The sequence below is a fragment of the Aspergillus saccharolyticus genome, assembly GCF_003184585.1.
Source record: "Aspergillus saccharolyticus JOP 1030-1 unplaced genomic scaffold BP01scaffold_15, whole genome shotgun sequence".
NCBI classification, from domain to species: Eukaryota; Fungi; Ascomycota; class Eurotiomycetes; order Eurotiales; family Aspergillaceae; genus Aspergillus; species Aspergillus saccharolyticus.
Window position 1 is genome coordinate 583,209 of NW_020290625.1, and position 12,971 is coordinate 596,179.

A 12,971-nucleotide genomic window follows, 5' to 3' on the forward strand; every position below is an offset into this window, starting at 1 on the left:
AGGGCCTCAAAAGGACAGGTGGTCTGGAGCTGCTCGTTCAAATCGGCTTTCTCCGGTGGTTGACCGGTGCGAACTTGCTAAAGGAAGCTCTGGCTATCGGTAACCATGCTTGTCTGTAGTTATATAACTAAAGATGCATTGAGGGTCTCGGGAGGATCAAGGCCTGGAGAAGTGCATTGACAGTGTCAAAATATGCCATCCATGGCAGGAGTTATGTATCATTTTGTTTCATTAATGCTTCCATCATGATGGACATGGCATACTCCGGAGCAAATGCGTCCCGAAACCAGGCGCAAAGATAGTCAGGGTCCGGAGAGATCGTAATCGAAAAATACCACCGCCAGCCACTCCGAAGAGGAGTGGGGAGCAAGCAGTACAAAAGGATCCATCAAGTTCATCAATACAATCGCCAAGTTTTGCCTTTGAGACAAGATCTGCGCCAGAGGCAGTCGGTTGATAGAGTATTTGACCATGCGGAACTAGAGGGAGAACCGTTAAAGGAGCGACACAGATGTTGATTCTTACGAGCGGAGTATTGATAGAAACGGACGGGTATAGATTACACCATTGCGGGAAGGTGCCAAAGAAGAACGATGGTGGTCTCCATCTGCCCCTCACAGTTTCTTGTATGTCTGTCTGCATGTCTATCTGTCTGTCTCTCTCCCTATTCTCTCTCTATCTGCGGTGCAACCAAGAAGGATACGATAGTTGGAAGAGATTCTCGGATGGAAACGAGACCCTCGGATCCTCATAGCTCATTGGTACAATTAGCAGGGAAAAAAAAATAGGGCAACGGCAATTTCCAGCGACGAAAGAGCAAGCTTATTGATTAAATGCGCATTAATTTAACTCAGTAGGGGGAGCAGGAAAAAAAGAAAAGGAAAAAAAGAAAAAGAACAGAAAAGAAAAGTGAACAGAGGACTGAGTGGAAGCTTTGGCCCCATCGAAACGCAGCCCGTGGTCCAGTCTCAGTCTTCGGCATTCCCACTTGGGATCCAAACTACGGAGAGACTAGAACTAATCCGAAAAGTTGCCTGTCTCTCTCTCTCTTTCTCGTTGCTGTTGCTGCTGCGCTTCTTCACTCTCTCTCTCCTGTCCTTTTTCAAGACTCGCTCTTTTCTTTCCCAGACGCCCCTCTTCTCTTCCTCTTCTCCTTTTCCCTCCTCCGTCTCGCACCCTCGACAACCACCAACTTCCTCTCACCTCCCCTCCCCTCCCCTCTACCTCTTCACTTCTTACCCTCATCCTCCTGCTTCTGAGCGCGTTTGTCCAGTTGTGGAGGACTCGTTTTCCCGTCGGCCCGATTTACCCTTTTGGCCACTTCGCATTCTCGTCTCAACAACTTCGCCTCTGCGACTAGCCGATTCAAATTTACCTTTTACTCTGGCTCAAATCACCTCTTCTGTGACCGTGTCGCAGGTCTCGACGCCTCCAGCCTTTCGTTGATAGTCTCTCTGGTAGTAGAGAACACGCTGGTCATTGATTCGCCAATTCCCCTCGTTGCACCACCAACTTACCGCCCGAATTCAGTTTCTTTCAACAACTATTGTTGACGAGACTCGAAATCGCTGACGACGACGAGCCCTTAGAGAGCCCGTCCCATATTACGAAATAAAGTATAATATTCAAAACCTCTGCCGCCTGTTTCATGTTCAAGGAATACGGAACAAAGACCCCGAAAATGCCGGTGTTTCGCATGAAAACAGCGGTTCCGCTGATTGCCCTTTTCTCAATCGCTTTTTTCTTCTGGTGCGTTGAGCGCTTCGATCGGGCGGCCTTCTTGCGGTTCAAGCAGCCGGCCGATCACGTCGCTGGAGCGACTTCGCCGCAAATCCAACTACAGCCCACCTCGCCTTCGACGAAGTCCTGCGATGTTGACCCCAATATCCAGCCTCCTCTGCCCATGGCTGAATGGCTTCCACGCAAGAACTACACTCGGGCCTATTTTCGTCCTCACCATGTGAGCCCCAAGGCTGAGTTCAGCTCGCTGGAGAGCATTGAGGTTCCCGTTCTCCCTCCCATGACTGTTATGGAACGTGGTATGATCGTGTCGCCCGATAACAAGGAATCGTCCCTGCCGTGCCCTCCAATCATCGATGTGAACGTTGCCGCTGACCACGATGTGGACGAGACTGACAAGCTCTTATTTGGTCTCGCCACAACTGCCGACCGTCTCGATCGCCTGCTGCCATCCCTTCTCTACTCCTATGGCAACACCAAGGTCGGGTTGATCGTTCTCGTTCCTGATTCCGATGACGACATTCCCAAGCAGGAGACTTATTTTCGCAACCGCGGTCTGGATCTGACTCTGATTCAGTCCCCTCTTGATTTTACTGCGCGGTACTTCGGTCTTGTCCAGGCTTTTGCGGAGCACATCAAAACCAAGCGCCCTCAAACCCAGTGGGTCAGCTTCATTGACGACGATACCTTCTTCCTGTCCCTCTCCACGATCGCTGAGGAATTGAAGCTCTTTGATGTGAGCAAGAAGCACTACATTGGTGCTCTGTCTGAGGCTAGCTGGCAAGTGGATACTTTCGGTCACATCGCTTTCGGTGGTGCCGGTGTTTTCGTCTCGAAGCCCTTACTGGATGTTCTGGTTGACAAATACGATGAGTGCCAGTCCTGGGGTGAGCAGCCCGGTGATCAGAAGCTTGGCCAATGCATTCAGCGCTATGGAGACACTCCCCTTACTCTCTGGCCCTCTTTGTATCAGATGGATATGAAGGGTGAAGTCGATGGTGTGTACGAGTCTGGTCGTAAGATCGAGTCTCTTCACCACTGGAACAGTTGGTACACCAAGGACGTGGTCAAGATGACCACTGTGGCTGCTGCTGCGGGTCGCCGCTCGGTTCTTCGCCGCTGGGTCTTCGACCAGGAGGAGATAGTCAACAACGCTACCGGACGGTCCACCCGCACTTTCTGGGTTTTCACCAACGGATATTCTCTTGTCAAGTACACCTACGACGAGAACACGCCCGATGATGCCATTAACTTTGACCATGCCGAGAAGACCTGGGAGGAGGATCCACGCGGTTATGAAGCCCGCCTGGGTCCTCTCCGCTGGAGAGACCAGGACGGTGTCACTAAGGATCGGTGGTTGCTGCGCGAAGCTTACATTGTGGGCGACAATGTTCACCAGTGGTATGTGCGTGAGGAAGACGAGGGTCACAGCGTGATCGAGATCGTCTGGCTTGGTCCCAAGGGCGGTGGCGGTGCAGGCATTAAGGATTTTGCTGTTCGCAGGCAGCACTAAGCCTCAAAAGCGGACTACCAAAAATTATCTGAACGATGCTGAGGCTGGCCCTTGGGATCTTGAAAGCTTCTCTTCTTGCACATTTTTTCCACCCCTTATTTATTATTTTGCTGCTGCTTGTCCAATCATCTTGCTGCTGCTGTAACACTCAACAACCTCTGCCAAGCTACTTTGAATGTCAACGACGATCTAGCTGAAAACAAGAACGGAGGTATCAGGAAAGGGAATGGGTTTATTAACTCCGTCTCTGGAGCTCTGACCATCATCGACATTTCCTGCTCCACACTTGATTGTTCATTTTTTCCATACTCGGAGTTGTGATCGGCGGAGTCATGAAATGGGCGCGTTCAATGGAAGGGATGGGATTTGGTAGTTTTCAGCGGATGAGAATATCCGGGGTCATCGCACGATCGAAATTTCGCCATACTGGTGGTTCGATCGAGGCGTCAACCCAAACACTCACTACACTCTCTTGTTTTTTTTTTTCTTCTTTCTTGTCTTGATGTCTCGAGGCTTCATCCTTTCTGACGCAAACCACTTGTAGAAATAGAACCTTTGCTACTTCGCCCCGTCTCTCCTCACCACGGAGTCGCGGTTATTCGCTTTTTGCCTTATTGCCGGAAATTAGCGCTATATGTGTGTGGTGTGTGCCGTCTTGGCCAATGTTACGAGTCAAGTCTTGTCTGGTTTTACTGGTATAGAGATTATAGAGAAGTTGTATGCAAGTATGTTATTGATGGGATGTGTATGTGTATGAACCGTCGTCTCATGTTGAGTTGTTCGTCTACGGTAGCATTTTAGTTGTTATGTGCTACTTAGTACGCGCCTCGAATCGACCACGCCCAGGCAGTCGCCGGAATCCGCAGTCGACAGCTAGACGATTCTATGTAGACAACATTCCAGTATGGTCAGTGACTGCTGTTGATACTCTACAACTGGTACTTTACAGCCACAGTAAATCGATGATGTTTAGTCACGTGTACGTTTAGGTTGCCCATTTCAAGTCATTGATGTCACTCGTTTTCTCATGCTATATAAATATAGCATGAAGTAAATGCTGTCACGGTCGTTATATTGACCATCAATTTCAAGAATCACAGAGAGTCATCTATACGACTAAGCCACTTCTCCCATGTGAATGAGTCCCCTATGCTAGACGTCGACAGAATCTCTCCATCTCCCCCCACCCCTTTCACTGTCTATTTGACATCACACATCGAGACTTGATTTCTCTGGGGAGCCCTTCCTATCTGGCAAGAGGAAAGCTAACCAGTAGGCGCGGGGAGTATCTGGACTCGAACCTCAAACCGAATGATCCGGATGTGAACTACATAGTATTCAAGCATAGTACACTCTGCCCCAGTCTATCATTTTGTGTTTCTCGGTAAAAGACTAGCAGTGACTGTGTCGTTCCGAGCTCTGTGAGAGTCTTGAGTGAGGCTGCTACTAATACTGCTACCGCTGTTTTGTCATCTTGTTTACCTGCGGGGTTTGTAGGTTTCATTGGCGAGGTGGGACAACGTGAGGGGGTTTTTACATGATGTTTACAGGACATAAAGTCTAGTGGGGCTCTAATGGAGGGTGTGGAAATAGGGTGATAGAGTCGATGGCGGTGCGATTTGGAAGATGGAGGTAGTAGTATATACTACGCTTGTTGATGATAAATATGTATAGTACAAACTGATATATACGCCGTAGGTCTGAGTTAAGAGGTCGAAAGCATATTAGCATTTCAATCAAGCTAGCCCTGTCAGCTCTAGTACCCGGTATACTCAGGCTATAGATATTCACTTATCCAATTGCATATTGTATCCAGACGAGACTATTTGCATCGGTGTTTAGACGCCATTCTTTTCCTCTCTGATGCGTGCAATATCCCTTCAGCGGGTATGCCACACACATCGAATCCGATAACCAGGAAAAGTATGGAGGATCATGATCACCTGAATACCGGCATGGTAGAGCACGCTTTATCCAGCTCTCATGGAATCTGTTACTCGCTGTTATTCTTGTTTACCGTGCAAGTTACAGTGCGCGATTCTTGTTTTGTCGGTCTGGTATGTGTCGTCGGTCCCCGGACCGGCCAGTTTTTGATTTTTTTTTTGGTCTCGCTCACGGCTGGGATACGCTTGGTTGCATCGGATAATGCGTTGAGTCTTATGCTTTTGTACCGCCTGGAAGCTTATCCTGGGATCCTATCATAGGCTGTAGCTGAGGGGGCTATGTGCTGTGGGGTTGGGGTTGGAAGTAAGTTTCGAAGGGAAGGGGGGGGGGTTTGAGGGGGAAGGGCTTCTAGGATGTAACCCTGTTAGATTTGTTGATTGTTTGTGAAATTTGTGGGTTCTGAGTGCGAGTATTCAGTGGGATTAGATGCTTTATTGTTGTTTAGAGGAGAAAAGGGTGATGCTTGCTTGCTGACTTATTATTATTGTTAGTCATTGTGATGGGTGTGTTGCATTCTGATTCTGGTGTATGTCTTATTCGTTTACTAGACTGAGATAAATCACCTCGTGATCACTGGAGGTGAGCCTGCGTCATCAGTAAAGGGTAATTGCGCTGTGATGTATGGTTGTGACGAATACTTGAACACACTGTACTTGTACATACAGTCCTCCAGGTAACTAGTTCGCCGAGTTGACAGTATCATCCGGGTCGGATTTCCGCCGGGAAAGGATCTCTTGCGTACATACAGAACAGGTATAGTCCATATGCTACTTAAACGTAGTAGATGTCTGGTCCAGCCCTACGAGAGGGGTTGGTTCCCTGCGGTTTCTTTAGGCGAATCTTGCACGAGAACGAAAGCTGGTCGAGTATCTTGCTAAGGAAGTGGACAGACTAACTACCGAGTACTGTGTATCTCTCAGCTCTAGGCTCATTCGAAACGCCGTGTACAAGTCACTCGGTCTCTGGAATGCTTGGCTGGGTGCGATTTCAAGGGATGTAAATGCGAATCATGGTAGGACAGATGTGCCTACTATGTATGTATGTTCGAGAAGAACTATTGGGCAGATGAGGAGGTAGTATATTATTGGTGCTGGGTGGGAAATAATTGGGGCAATTATTGCTGATAGTAGGGCCTCAGGCTGCGTCTCATGGTGAGCTATTCTTAGATCAATATTGAACTGCATAGTGCAGAGCAAACGTCAAAGACAGAGCATAGCTGGTGTGGTTCATGTTATACCATAAAAAGGTGCTTGGATGTGTCAATGACCTTCAGGGTGATAGGGTGCTGTGTCTATGGGGTTGCGTGCATGCGCGGGCACAACAACCCCGGGGACAGGCGGTAGTCAGTTAGTTCAGTAGAATATGAACCTAGCGGATAGTGATCTAGTTAGTAAATGGACTAAGTGCACTTCATTCACTCAATTCTCAGAAGTTTCACCGAGATGGCAGCTGGCTGGCTGGCTGATTTTCTCTTCTTCCTTGGGTGACAGGCAAGATGAATGAGTAATTGGCAGTTACGATGTGCTACATGGTCAGCAGGTAGCTCGAAAAGGCGTCTGCAGGTCACTGCCTGGTCTCTGCGTCTGTTTGGTTTGGGGGGGCGAACCACCCACCCATCTGTACGGTGGATTACCGTACGCGGGCGAGGATGTCATGTCACTCAACCTGGCCAAATGGAACGCACTTTAGAGGATGGCACATGTAGAGTTGATGAAGCTTAACGTGTTCAAAGTTCTCTGACTAGCTCTAGTAGGTAGTCGCTCTACTGCATCTTCAGGACTCCATACAATGTCCTTCCCCCATTAGCGATGCACACTCGATCCCCTTTCTGGAGGATGGAGCTGACAAGACGATACAGTACTAAAACCGAGTGGGGAATGTGAGTTGGCCTCTACAATTGATTCCCCCAATGCCTTACTGCGGCTGCGCCAATAGACACTCGGGCCAAGGACCAGTTGTCCCCACCGTCGGGTCTGGACATCGCCCGTATTGTGACTGAAAGATTGGAGTTGAGTTTGGGATGTGGTGGTGGTTGAGGATGATTACGTGAGGAGAGACATGAGCGATAGTGAATGACTTGGACGGAGGTACAGGAAAGTGAGTGGTAGGTTGGTAGAAGCATAGCAAGCACTCAGTCAGATGTACTGTACACATTCACAGTGTTGGTGCAAAAAGGGATAGAAGCTCCCCTCCCTCCCCCCAACGGCAAGCAAAAAGAATGCATCCATCAGCGGTACGAATCCGGTTCCCGGGGGTTATGTACGGGATACAATACCGAGCCATTCATCCACGTGACTGACCGCCTGCCTGTCCCAACCGGCACCTTGCCTTCTTTGACCTTTCTCAATCCAATTCCACCCCCCCCCCAGTTTCTCTTTCCTTCTCGTCCTGAACCCAAACCCTGCGAAGCAAACGCGTTACTCGATTTGGTCATTCTCCCTCCCCCTCAAAAGCATCATTCCTCTTTGGGCATTTGTCTTCACGTCCCCCAGTATCTTCTTTCCTCACTCTACTCTGCTTAAGGGATTTCTTTGAGCCCCTTCTTTCCCACGTCTTCACCTCCTCCTAATTCCCGCCATGGCCGACATCACCGCCGTCGGTGAAGAGAACCCTTCTCCTACTCAGGACGACCTGCAGCAGGCCGCCGGTAACGGCGCCGCTGACAACCGCGGCACCAAACGCTCTCGCATGAGCGCTGCCGACGACGACGATGACGATGATGACAAGCCTGGTCGCGAGCGCAGAAAGATCGAGATCAAGTTTATCCAGGATAAGTCGCGTCGCCACATCACCTTCTCCAAGCGGAAGGCGGGTATCATGAAGAAGGTACGTGCTTTGCGCGTCTCAGTCCCTTCAACGTCTTTTCTTGGGCCTTCAATCGTCTGCAAAGGCGGTGCATTCGCATTTCATTGTTTCGTGTCGCTGCCTTGATACACCATCTCTCGCACCAATTCGTGATGCTCGCGTGAAATTCATTGTCAACCTTTCGCGTGGCTGGTACTGACGCAACATCGCGGTCGCAAAACAGGCGTATGAACTCTCCGTCCTTACTGGTACTCAAGTATTGCTTCTTGTCGTGTCTGAGACGGGTCTCGTGTATACTTTCACCACCCCGAAGCTCCAACCACTGGTGACCAAGCCCGAGGGCAAGAATCTGATTCAGGTGAGTGTGGCGTTGGCAATGTTTCACCCCAAACGATTGACTCACATCTCTCCGCGACAGGCCTGTCTCAACGCCCCCGATCCGACCGCCAATGAGAACGGCGTTGATGCCCCCGAGGTGCCTGCTGAGACGCCCGAGGACGTCAGTCACGCCAACGTCAACCCCCAGCAGCAGAACATGCCCCGTCCGGCAGGCATGCACCCTGGTTACATGACGAACGAGCAGCAGCAGCAGATGGCCTACTATCAGAATCTCCAGCAGCAGCAGCAAGCAGGACAACAATATCCCGGCATGCCTGTAGGCAATCGGATGCCCCCTCAGCACCAGCCCACCGCATAAGCTGTGTCTTTGAGTCCTTCCTGCCGCGCGCTCTAAGGAACCTGAGGAGTCTAGGCAGGCTGTTCGCATCTTCGTCAATCTCCAGCTCGCGCAACTCTTGCTCCTCCACGGCCTTTATTGATACCCAGATGATTTGTTCCCACCCATTTGGCACACTTCCGAAATCCAAATCAAGACAAAAGAAAAAGGTGAAAAATTCCGGTCTACACTGTATGCCAGAAATCAATCCAGAAACTGAAGAGAAGGGATGATTCCAATGTCTTCTTCCATACTCTGTATATCGTCGAGCCCGTTGGTGCTGCATGCAATTCGAGCCGCGCTGATTTCAGCATTGGCAAGATAGCGTCTGCTATATTTGCCCTGTTTCACCATAAATACCAATCAGCCTATAAACCAGAAAAAAAATCCCCCAATCGAGAAACAGAAAACAAACCAAAGGCCAGAATGGATGATCAAATCATGAAGGATGCATTCGAGATCTGGGAGGGCTCCCAGGCAACCAATTGATTTCTTTCCTGTTTTCCATTCATTTTACTAATGTCTTTCCTAGATACATGCTGGGAAGTGGCGGTGTTTCTGGTGCTTTCTTCCCTTTCTTTTCTCTTTGTCTTGTTGAACTTCTTTTCTTTTGCGGGCGAAGTGGTTTACTTGTTACTCTGACTGTGAAATGTGTGTATGCGCGCCTATATGTGTCCTTATCATAAATTGTCATTTCCTCTTCACCCTTTCCACCGTGCAGTGACTCAATTCTCGTTCCTACTTTCTTTGCTTCCTCTTTCTGGAGGCCAATGCCATGTATGATCACTCCTTGATATTTTTCAGTATCGTGATGAGTTGGCTAAGATTGTCGAGTATTGTGATGAGTAGCGTATGGTACTGCGTAGGGTCGCGGTCACCTTTCCTGTCACATGGAACTGGGAATGAAAACAAGGGGCACTGGCAGCTGCATGTTTTGGCAACTGCTCCGTAGTGTCGTGCAGTTCCCGTGCCCAGGTCTCTCCTATGATGTCAGATGGTGGTGCTGCTGATATGATATCAGGGTCCCCGGAAACTGTGGCCACCCGCCGCAACACCCACACACTGGACACGATACAAGCTATGAGAAGGTGAAGAGGACTGATGAAGGGTTATTTCTTCTCTAGTATATACTGTGTATTTGATCTTCAAGGTTACTGTTACGCTAATCGGAATAACATCATTGACAAAACGGCATCGTGAACTAGACGTTTCTACTGGCGCCTCTCACTCTCTCCCTTTCTTTCTCCCTCTCTCGTATTATAGTTACGGCAGTATACGCAACAGCTATAGATTCCTGATTGGTGATATGTGCTTGTGTGTTGGTCTCCCCCGGGATGGGTTCACGTATGTGAGGTGAGTTGAGGGGAACTTGTTGCCTCCTCCGTTTCCAATCAGGGAATGCAGTCATTGTGCTGGCCCGTTGGTGGTGGTGTTGTGGGCAATAGGGCGGGGTTTTGGTATTAGGTGCTGAGGAGGTCCGACGCTGGGGTTCACTCCCTGAAAGGAAGGAAGGAATAGAGCTTCAAGTCAGTCAGGATGATTAGAGTGGCGTTACTGTAGAGCATTCATTTCTTTTTTGGGGCTTGGGTCGATGCGTGGGTGTTTACTGCTTGTGCTGTGAAGGAATTTGTTAATCGTTAATGAGGGTAGATGTGAGGATGTGGTGGTTAGGGGGATTGCGTTTTGCGGATTCTGTAGATATAGCTGAGACAGGAAGATTGTTGCGGTTCCCAAACGATTATGATGGCCTTGGCTGGGTTGGTCTACGAGACTAAGTATGAGTAATGGGTGCAGGATGCATTCAACTTGCTCACACCCAGAGCGAAAGTGTTGTGGTTCAAGATGTGTATTGGCGGTATACTCTGATAAGCTAGGTCTGATATGGTAGGTATAGAATGTATGGATTGTTGTACATTAAGTGATAAGGCTCGGCTGGTCTACTGATCAAGGCATATATGGGTGCTGTCCTGGCCAGTGGAGTTCTATCAAAGGAGAGTAAGAAGGCGAAAAGAAAGACCACTATCCGAGAGGGTTATCCGGGTGAGCCTCGAGGTCTGGTTCATGGTCAGACCGCTGGGCCCGGCTGGACGTCCAATGGGTGAGGGTCTGTAAGCTTGACCACGCCTGGCGCAGAGCTCTCCTCGGACCTGCGAGGATGACACCGCCCTCATTTCCACCTTCAGTGAATGCACCGGGGGATTGGCGGGAGGAGTTATGGCGACGGTGGTCGGGAGAGACGAGGCTGTCGCTTCGTTCCTCGTGCGTGCCGTATCCAGACGTCCGAGCACCAGCCCCCTGCTGATGAAGGAGAAGCTGGCCATTTTCGGAGGCGGGAGCGGATGTTCGCCTTCGTTTCTGGCGGTTGTAAATTGAGTAGGATTTTCTGCGCTGATTCCAGGTTTGCGGCTGACCCACAGGATTGGTGCTGGAGCGCCGTGGTCCACGGAGCAGACTGTCTCGCAGGATGGTTGTGCCACTCCGAATTCGCGGTCGTGATGAAAATGGGCCAGCCGAGGCGCGTTTGTCTTGACCCGGCCGTAAGGCAAATGCCGCGTATTCGTTGTCCGAATCATCGAGCTCGGCCCAGATGGAAGCAGGATCCACGTCCGGCGTCGAATCCCGATGGTTCAATGGTGCGTGTAACAGAGGAAGGCTGGGAGCCCTTTGGTGCGGGGTGCGGCGAGGCAGATGAGCTGTCTGTAACAGTGGCTCCCGCTCCGATCCTTCTTCGCCGTCCAGTCCCAAGCCAATGGGTGATTGCGGAAGCTCCTCAAGAACAGCCATCCCTGGACCCAGCCCGGTCTGCGTTGGCCCGCCCACGGCCACAGCGGCGTGGCTGTCAATATCTTCTAGACGCCACGAGAGACAGAGCACTCCACTCAGGAGGACAATAGTTCCCAGCGCGATTAGTCCAGCATGGAAGCCTGCCAGCTGGGACATTTGTTCGAAATAGACCAAACCATCTATGATAGCAATAATGTTATAAATGCAGAAGACAAAGGGATACAGGATGCTGGTACTGCACAGTTTCAACCCTCGATGCAAGTAAAAGAGCTGAGATAGAGCAAGCACTATCATTGCCAGCAAGATGACCCATGATTGCCAGCGGTTGAACTGATTGACGCGATCCACAACCGTGCGAACCAACAGCTCGACAGCCGACTTCGCAAGCAAAAGAGTGTGTGCGGAGAGGATCCCGCTGATCATGCCAAAGGATAGTCCGCGTATGAGACGAACACGCCCCGGGGACACTTGCAGTGCCCTGTAGGAAGCACGCGGCCCCGTATGCTTGGACCGAGATGGTGATGTAAGAAATTCGAGCAGCCGGGAGCCTGCATAGATAGCCAGCACCATCAGAGCAGTACCTGCCATCCAGAGTACAAAGTTTCGACGCTGCAAGAGCTCCAGGAGTTGATCAAGCGTATGCGCCGGCTCTCCCACGGCACCAAATAACGCGATGAGCAATGCACCGATGCAGACCAGAAGTGTGCCCACCAGGGAGTATCTTGTAAACGCTTCACCGAGGATCAGAGTGGCGAAGACGGTATTGAAAACGAGGCCGGACTACGGTGCGAGTATTAGTGAAGCTCAACCAGTATGATTCTAGGGCAGGAGACTGACTGCTTGAAGTGTGGAGAGTACGGGCAGCGGAAGGGTTGTGATCTGAATCGTACTGCCAACAATGTTCGCAACAACGAACATGAGCATACCCAGCTAGAGGAGCGCATTGTTAGCCGACTGTAAGGCATCTGGAACGAGTATATACACTGCGCACCTGCCATCTTCGACGTTTGTAGGGTGGTCGGCGTAAATCGTACGGATGTTTTTCGTCCTCGAGAATGTGCGACTTGCGTTGGAGGGTCAGTCCGATCGCCTGGAGACTGGTCGAGATCAACCCGACAATGACTCCGACCTAGCAGCGCAATGGGAATTAGCTTGATAGCCGACCGCGGGAATCCGCTCAGTGACTGACCGCGACGCTACCCTGAGGTGACAGGTCACCGAGTTTGCCCATTGCGAAGAATGTCCACATGCATTGGATGCTGAGCGGGGAACGAGAGACCAGGCACACACATCAGACGGGGTAGGGACAAGCTAGCAGTCCAGACTCCATTGTCTGACGGAGAAGAACGGGGGGGGGGGTAAGGACAGACGAGAAATTTAGGTTCTTATCAAGGTGAAGAGCAAGGAGCGAAGGGTTGTTGTTTTGAAGAAGGGGAGTAGGGGAGAGTAACTTGAGGCGGAGAGAGAAAG

General features: G+C 50.4%; 3 protein-coding genes across 3 annotated transcripts; 2 read left to right on the top strand and 1 right to left on the bottom strand.

The window, feature by feature from the left end:
* Positions 1–1,681: 1,681 nt before the first annotated feature.
* gfsA (glycosyltransferase family 31 protein) lies at positions 1,682–3,253 on the top strand (the record flags this gene model as incomplete). The annotated part of the gene is made up of 1 exon (XM_025576382.1): positions 1,682–3,253. The coding sequence occupies one exon, from the start codon at positions 1,682–1,684 to the stop codon at positions 3,251–3,253; it is 1,572 nt and encodes a 523-aa protein (XP_025431378.1).
* A 4,304-nt stretch (positions 3,254–7,557) lies between these two features.
* On the top strand, positions 7,558–8,997 carry BP01DRAFT_50913 (MADS-box domain-containing protein). The gene is made up of 3 exons (XM_025579914.1): positions 7,558–8,023; positions 8,226–8,360; positions 8,421–8,997. Exons 1-3 carry the CDS (start codon positions 7,775–7,777, stop codon positions 8,697–8,699), a joined length of 663 nt encoding a protein of 220 aa, XP_025431379.1. The 5' UTR covers positions 7,558–7,774; the 3' UTR covers positions 8,700–8,997.
* A 1,558-nt stretch (positions 8,998–10,555) lies between these two features.
* BP01DRAFT_319458 (DUF803 domain protein) lies at positions 10,556–12,870 on the bottom strand. Its single transcript, XM_025572670.1, has 4 exons — positions 12,691–12,870; positions 12,493–12,630; positions 12,339–12,431; positions 10,556–12,281 (listed from the first exon to the last, which is right to left on the bottom strand). The coding sequence occupies exons 1-4, from the start codon at positions 12,748–12,750 to the stop codon at positions 10,737–10,739; spliced, it is 1,836 nt and encodes a 611-aa protein (XP_025431380.1). The 5' UTR covers positions 12,751–12,870; the 3' UTR covers positions 10,556–10,736.
* Between the last annotated feature and the right edge of the window lie 101 nt (positions 12,871–12,971).